Source organism: Phragmites australis, chromosome 2 (assembly GCF_958298935.1).
Source record: "Phragmites australis chromosome 2, lpPhrAust1.1, whole genome shotgun sequence".
NCBI lineage: Eukaryota > Viridiplantae > Streptophyta > Magnoliopsida > Poales > Poaceae > Phragmites > Phragmites australis.
In genome coordinates, this window is record NC_084922.1 from 46,493,134 (window position 1) to 46,501,464 (window position 8,331).

An 8,331-nucleotide genomic window follows, 5' to 3' on the forward strand; every position below is an offset into this window, starting at 1 on the left:
GCCTTTGCCCCCAAGCAACCATGTGCCGGCCGGCCCGGCCATGCACGGTGAGGCGTCCAAGTAAAGAGTTGGCATCACCAAGCTGCCATTTGTGCTGTGCATATATCGTCAGAGATATCGCCATGCCCTTCTTGTTGTGACAGTAAGAAACAATAAGAAGCAGGCATGCCTTGCTTTAGTCCTTTGCTTAAGCCTGAGATATCAGTTAACCGTCGTCGCCATGACCCGTATCCAGGAAAGGAATCCGGCACCTGACCCGGGCAAACGTTGTTGTACTGTATCTATGACTATTTTCGCTTCGAGATTCGTGCAAGAGCGATAGATTGTTGCGTGCGGTTGCCCCGTCGCGGAAGAGAGCAAGTTCGGAGCGTTATTTTCGGCAGACTTGTGTGGATGCCACTCAAGGTTTCTTTCTGCTGGGTGCCCGCCTGAATTTGGTGTACTGATGCTGACATGCTTCTCAAAAGAATGTTTCGGCGTACGTTTCTTTGAGTGTGCGACTACTTCGGACATCTTCGGGGAAGGAATGAGATCGTTGAGAAGTCAATTGACTTCAACGAGCTGTCAACCGTTGATTTGATATGAACGGATCAGATTTGATAATACAATAGTATGATAGATTTGTTACAGTTCTGTTGCTACAGTGCCTCTTCTACCGTGTTCGACGTCAGAGACAATGTTCATCCTCTTATGAAATACTGTTTCTCTCTGATTTGACCGGGATAAAGTCAGAGGAACCGGATCTTTCGGGGAAAGGCAACTCTGTTTGTCCATATATAGATATACAGATTATCTTTACTTGTTCGTCCTCTTATATGATATTCATTTATTTATTGATTATCTTATCTATTTTATAATTTTTTTATTTATCTTTTTATACAAATTTTAATATAAATGAATAATCGTGATAGCTCATATATCTGCAAAGACTAGTGGGAATTTTTCTTTGGACATCTTCAAGCGTTGCCGGTTCATCTTGGCTTGCCAGAGTGCGAAGCGTTTCGCTCGCCACTGATGGTGCCGGTGATTGAGGAGGGGCGGAGGAGACGTGCCAAACGCATATGCGAGACTCCTGACAGCAAGGGAAAGCAGCCTATCCACCAATAAGCTGAGTCTTCAAACATCTGCAAGTTTTTCATATGAAAGGGACAGCACAGTGATTTCTCTCTCTCGTTTAACCTGAGAAGTTGCAGCTTAAACTATTCTTTTGTTTTAGATAGGGAGAGCTTAAAAAAAATGTGATGTCCATAGTTGATCCATTCAGGAAGCAGTACAACAAAGCCTTCTCTCCGTGGGCCTAATTGATAGAGCCAACGCCAATCGGTCGAGGTGCGGACGATGACCGCGGATTAGGGCCCCTCATGAGCAAATCATCTGGTTCTGGGCTGACAAGTGACAAGTAACTCTCCTCAGATCACGCAATAGAGAGTCGAGTGGAAGGCTCGGAATTGCAGTCTACGCAGAGAGAGAAGCCACAAGCTCTGCTCCGCACCCAGATTCCCCCCAGGCCCCAGCACAAACGCATCTCCAACCTACGGTCAATCCAAGACCAAACAGTAGTCCAGTACGGGCTTTGGATCACAGAAAGGATCAAGAAGAAAGCTACGGTACGTGATGCTGTGATTGGTCTAGGTAACCAGGCTATCGATGATAACATAGCTGGGAGACTAGCTTTGCAGCATGCTTAACTGATAATACAAGCATAGAATTTTAGCTAGACACAAGCTGTCCTGAATCAGCTGACCAGAGATCCCCGATAATTGAAGTATCTTTCAATGCAGTTCACGTCTTCTTTGCGTATGAAATAAAACTGTCAACCATCATAGATGACCTCGTCTATATTTGTTTGTACAAGTCTCCGTCAGGAAAACTAGAAGGTAAGGAGAAATAAACCCACGGCAACCTACTGCAAAACCACTATCGTCTCAACTCTCAACTAACTTAAAGAGCTCGAGGTTTACGCTGTTATACAGCAGTAAACTTCACTTCATATAGTGTAATATTTTCTGCATTGACCTCACTACTGATACAAGTCTTTCCTGCTGGAAACCAACGGGGCACTGCCTTATAAGCAATGCAATGTTGAGGCCATGTGCAGACAGAAAGCCGAATCAACAACATGCACTGCACAACCCTCATGGAAGATACTGGTAGTATATTACCTTCCCATCTGTTCTTGGCAATCGTGCATGGTAACATGAAAGCCCATGGGGACCATGCCTTGGTTCCTTAAACAAACGAAAGCCCATGGGGACCGCTGCTCCAGTTGCATGCACATGCTTTCCAGGTAGATTTGCTTCTACATTCCCCTGGACCTAGAGTGGAACGAGGACAAAATAGTTCAGTTCTAGTAGTTTACTGCAGCTTTAAAATGACCACACTATCAAATTTACTCCTTCCCTCCAAACTGAGACCACTGATGGCGTCAGATAAATGCACTGTAAACTTGTTAAGATCTCAAAGGTTTACAATTGATTTTGAATCAGAACGCTCATGTAATTACAATGTACAGCCGCAACTATGTGGAGTTGAATGCACGTATTATTGTATTACCAAAATGGAGGCTATAATGCAACTGCTCAGCAGCAACATAAGCCATCCGGACCTTACATTATGGAACTTCTCAAAGTCACAGAATCTACAGATTTTGAACATGACACCTATAGACAACTTAGCAATCGCTAAACAAGCGAAAACAAAACTGAGAAACATAACAGCAAAACTCCTGTTCTCCATATCAGCCTGCTTTTGCTGAAATATTTCGAATTCCGATCTGCAGAAACAATTACAGCATGATTAGCGAAGTTTGAAACGTATCAAACAACTAGCAACGTATCAAACAATTACAGCATGATTAATGCCGATGCCAATTCATGAAGTTCTTACTTTAGCCATAACTATAAATGCTTTACAAATTTCAAATAGGTAGCAGCAAAATTGATCTGAAGAACACTGACTATATAGGCCCTGTTTGTTTCAGCTTATTGGTGGCTTCTGCTTCTCATAAGCCAAAAACTAAAACAAACAAACTGGCTTATTGCTAGCTTTTGAAAAGCTAGATTCTGATGAAATGAACTAAAAGTTGATAAGCTGGCTGAAAGTGGCTTTTTTAGTTTTTGATGTGCTAAGAACCTAAAAATTTCTCGTAAAAACCAACAGCTAAAAGCCATAAGTAATTTTCAGCAAAATCCACTTTTCAACAAAAATCCATAAGTTCCAGTTGTGTCAAACAGGGCCATTGAGAAAAAGCATAGGGAAAAAAATAACTATACAAACCTAAGTATAGCATTATCCAGGACCAGCTGGTTTAATTGAGAGGAAGCAACTATCTTCCATGAGAGGATCTCTTCAATTTTGTTCGCCTGAAACCAAGGAATATGATTAGATACAGAGTTTTAAGGTAGCAATAGCTGAAGGATAAGATAAGTAAAGAAAATTGCATACAAGGTTATCTTTGTTGATCTCAAGATGCTTCAACTCCAATTTGATCTTCTCTAACAATACATCTTTGCTATCAATATCAGCATCAAAATCCTTAAAGATTTGCCCGTATCTACTGTTCAACTCCTCTAGGTACCTCTCCAACACAGAGAAGCTCACATCAAGAGATTGAACTTTCTGCATTAGCACCTTAAGAACTGTATCTCCAGGAATCCTGCCAGCCTGAAGTGTCCTTGTCTCTGAAGTTTGATCACGAGCACCATTCTTTGATGAATCACCATTTGTTTTATCATCTTCTAGTTCAAATTCATCTTCATCCAGGGGTTCCTGAGAGGATTCGTTTCCTCTGGTTGGCTCCTTCAAAGGTGTTTGTTCAACTGGCTCCTTAATTTTATCATTAGGTTCGGGTTTTTTGCTCTCAACTGGAATCAAGTTCTCCAGCATCTTTTCGACAGCATCCATACCATACACTTCAAGCATACTGAGTGTACAATAGAACTCGGAACCATAATGGCTTAGCAAGTTGAGCTGCAAATATCTAGCCCACTTTGGCTCAGGAATGGTGAAATTCTGAGCATGTTTTGCATTTGCAACAGTGAATCTTCCAAGTGTTTCCCAGTTTTCTGTGGGATAAATCAAGCTGCTCAGGATTTCAAATTCTTTCAAATTAGAAGAATAGTGCTCGAAATTTGCAATTGCAATGGTATCTACCAAGGTTTCTTCAGAAAGCTCTATGATGACAAATTTCCCCTCTGCTGAGCAAGGATTGCGAAGATACTTGTCTTTGTCTTTATCTAAGATGTTGGAAGCACCCTTAGTCTCCTTATTGAAGTCCAGGACCTTAGCTCCTTTTGACGCTGAGGCGTAATTATACAACTTTCCACTGGGCTCCCTTCGGTGGATCACAATTCCAGTTTGACTAGAAACACCAGTTCCCCTTTCAGCAATTGCTCTTGTCTTGAATTCAACAAGACCAGGAGGGACAGCTCGTGATAATCTTACTGGTCTTGGGATATCTTCACTCTCCACTTTATCCCCTAGATGAACTTCAGAATCAACATCAGTCTGAGGAGAACTTCCACCCTGACCTCCTGAAAGCTCAACCTGACTATACTTTGTTAGAACTTCCGCGACATTTTCACCAGATTTAACAGAAGTATCACCTGGCACTGCCAAATTCTCATGCTCCTCCTGTACAGAGGGATTAACAGAACCTTCACTCAAGGTAGGATCTACAACAGCAAGAGACATAGCAGAAACTCCTCCATCTGCAGAAATCAGACAGCACAGATGTCATCCCATTCATTTGAAATACACGAGAACTTTGCAACTTGGTGACACAAGGACGAGGAGATTTCATCAACTACTCTAACAACCATCGACGTGTATTCAGAAAGAATATAACAAGGCGCCCGGATCTACAAGTTCTGACGGAATTCGATTGCGCTGCGCAGTTCGATCGAGTCCACCAAATAACGGCCGGGGCCATGGTTTGCGCCATTGCGTGTAACGATCACCAACACGCAACCAGACACGCAACTGACTCATCAAGACGGATTCAAAAACGGTCGAGAGCGAGGTAGAAGACAGAAGAGGGCAGTTGGCTATACCGTGTTGACCGTCGCCGTGCCCGACGAGCGAGTGGAGGAGGAGTACGGCGACCCACGACGCGACGACGAGCGAGGCGGAGAAGCCGTAGAGCCGCCTCTTCCCCCCGTTAGCGGCGGCCTCCACCCCCGCGCCCTGCTCCTGCGCCGCTGCCCTCCTCCTCAGGAGTGCTCTCCGCGACCTCTGCATTCCTTCCCTCCCTCTCCCACCCTCACATCCACGCCAAGAAACCGCACCCGCCCGCGTCAGGGGCCAAGGAATCCAGCCGGGGCGAACCCGAGCAGGAAGGAACGCTCAGAACCGCGGGACCCGGCGCGAGGCGGCACGGGGTGGGGATCGGGGCCGCGGGGACGGGGTCGCGTGGCGCCGAGCGGGTGAGGGGTTTTGAAAGGGCCGGAGCTCCATCAGGGGGAGAGGGAGGAGGAGGGGAAGACGTTCAGCGCGAGATCTTGTCGGCTCCTGCCTCCTCCTCCTCTTCTTCCCGTTCGCACTGTGAATCGTGCAACCTGTCCGTCCAGCCTGTGCTGAGGTGGATCTTCTGGACTGCTTCGAACTTCCAAAATTCAAATTCTTCATTACGACTCTGCATCTGGACCACTTTATTTTTTAATTTAATTGTAGATTAGTATGAGACCAATTTAAATCAATTTCACAGCATACTACTTAGTAATTTTACCGTAGCTTAACAAAGAATAGGTATATGAAAAATAAGGCTACCTAAGAAAATACAAATATGAAAGATTATGAATTCAACATGTGCAGTGTAGCGTCTTTAACGCCCTCCGGATTCAGTAAATCTTGACAATTATATTCGGATTAAAATTGTACAGTAGACCATTGATCCGCGGGGTTGTCCTGTAGCGGTTTGGGTAGCAGGTGCACGTCACAGTAGTGTATAGGGTTGGAGCACTAGATCGCACGCCACGCGTATCAGCCAATACCGTGAGCACACGCGTGCTCGCCACGTCATCAACCACCCGAGCGGACGCGGTCCCTTGGGCCGCTGCTGTGTCCCCACAGAATCACCTGTTAGTTGAATTTTTTTTACGCGTGTGGAGCCAAAAATCGCGGGAGCTAAAAATATATAGGTAATATAGTTTACGGAGTGAAATACTACGAGGTATAATGAAAGGCTATTTTGCGGCAGGAGTCAAGAGTTTCTACGGAATAATATAGTTAATTAGGTGAATCTAATATAAAATAACATGACACATCATTGCAACTTGTCCATGCATATTAAGATAATAAAAATTTAGTAACATTAGTGATAAATAAAATTCATAAGGACATACTTAAATGACAAGACGAGCAAAAATCAATTATTGGTCTAACTAGTAGAAACTACGATGCAAACTTCAAAAATGATTACAAATCAAACTCGGATATTAATAAGAAGTGGCTACTAAGTATTGTACAATATCTATTGTAAAATTGCAGTGACCTGTTCTGTAGTATTTAATATCGTGTGATGGTCTTGCAGGTAAGCCTAATAACGTTCGATGATGATGCGGGACGCACATGACGACCAGAGAAGGGCACACATACCTATCCAACATTATAATATATTAGGGATAGTAGGCTCCGTCATGAAGAGGTTAGCCATAGGGTTGGTATGGTCTATTTATTCATGCATCTTTTTTTCTAGCATATAAGGGGTCAAGATGGTGTTTATAGAGGAGGAATTTATTCTGTAATATGTTCACCCATTTCAAAAGATAATACACAAGGCGTAGAGCTATTATCCCACAGAAATTATGAACCTGTATAAACATCGGTGTTCTTGAGTCCAGGTTGATACACGTGTATAGGAAACGCGAATCAATACGTACATCATCTGGTATACCCTGGATTATTGTCAGGGATCACCCCCGATAATAGATAGTTCAATAGATCAGTAGAATGTGTGCAGTGAAGTAGGCAAGTATGTAGCTTGATCCAGCTCTGAACATTTTTATTAGCATAATCACTTTTAGTTTAAATTTTTTATTCATTACAGTTGTATAAGTTATATTATGATCCGTATTTTTCCTTACAGCAAACATCATGCGCCTATACTTATTCGAGTTTATCAATTTTATTTTGCAGACAAAGATCGTGTATGGATAATTCTAACGGGATACACTTTTATTTACATGATCAACATTCTTGTATAATTCCAACCGGATACACTTTCATTTACATAAATCCAACGAAATATAATATTCTTTTACATCTAGAGCAGATTTTTCTCACGCTCCTTGAGCAGGAGATGCATTATAATCTTTTCCCCTAACAAAAGATCCTAAATTTTGATGTCTGTAAATTGGTAGATGCAAAACAATATTTATAAACAATCTTGATGCTCATTCAACACTCAAAATGAAAGGATTTTTTTTTCTTTATCGTCCAGTCCTGCAACCAATCCATAAAAACCAGATTGACATACCATATATCTCTTCATTACCGGATCCATCAATGACGACCTGGAGACCAGAAGATCATATAGAGAAACCTTAACGATGACTGACGGAATTCTCTAAACAATGTGCCAAATGAAAGAGGTTCAAATGACAAGCATTACTGTAGTGGGGATGCAGGAGTCAACGAGTGGGAGATGTCATAATGCCTCAGGATAGTACAGTCAGTAAAAAAACAAAATACGATAATCAGAAAGCATAGAATATCTTGCATCATCATATACCTGAAATGGAGGCTGTAGAAAGTGGGAAAAAAAGAACAGTAAGAATGATGGAAGCAGACCTGCGCATACCAAAATTTGCACTGTAGTGAGATCACAATAGAAACTACTGTAAACGAGATATTTTGCTAATTTTGAGGCTACTCCTCTTTCAGAAAGTAGCAAGGAAATAACTTTTTCGTAATATGGTATCATTTGGAAAAAGTACTCAAAATAGAATACTAATATGGATAAAGTCTCCTCAAACATCTTTCTTTAAACGACTTAGCTTGCGAGTTATTTTGTAAGCAAAAGCATCTTCACCAATTAGAACGTCCAGTATCAATAACGGATATTAAAAGCAATAGCAAAAGAAAATAATAGCCAATAGACTATCACATGAGAAATCAACAGAAAAAGACTAAACCAAAGAAAGACAAGACATTTAGGTCAACTAAACATACAAACACAAGACATGTCACTACAACAAAATACATTTCAAATTGGTTTTAGATTTTTATTTCCACACCTGAATTTAGGCTACATGAAATTAACTGATGTAACTCATGCATGCTGAATTTAGGAAGGGGACAACTATGACTATCAAACATGTATGAACAATAAAT

General features: G+C 41.9%; 1 protein-coding gene across 1 annotated transcript; it reads right to left on the minus strand.

Annotated features, from left to right (window-relative positions):
- Positions 1-2,425: 2,425 nt before the first annotated feature.
- On the minus strand, positions 2,426-5,536 carry LOC133909287 (SUN domain-containing protein 4-like). Its single transcript, XM_062351649.1, has 4 exons — positions 5,052-5,536; positions 3,445-4,709; positions 3,277-3,362; positions 2,426-2,773 (listed from the first exon to the last, which is right to left on the minus strand). Exons 1-4 carry the CDS (start codon positions 5,236-5,238, stop codon positions 2,542-2,544), a joined length of 1,770 nt encoding a protein of 589 aa, XP_062207633.1. The 5' UTR covers positions 5,239-5,536; the 3' UTR covers positions 2,426-2,541.
- Positions 5,537-8,331: the final 2,795 nt, after the last annotated feature.

Coding starts and splice junctions, on each gene's coding strand:
- LOC133909287 (XM_062351649.1), bottom strand. CDS start 5,238: ATGCAGAGGTCGCGGAGAGCACTCCTGAGGAGGAGGGCAGCGGCGCAG. Junction 3,363..3,444: donor AGATCAACAAAGATAACCTT/GTATGCAATTTT, acceptor CCTTGGTTTCAG/GCGAACAAAATTGAAGAGAT. Junction 2,774..3,276: donor CTGGATAATGCTATACTTAG/GTTTGTATAGTT, acceptor TTGTTTCTGCAG/ATCGGAATTCGAAATATTTC.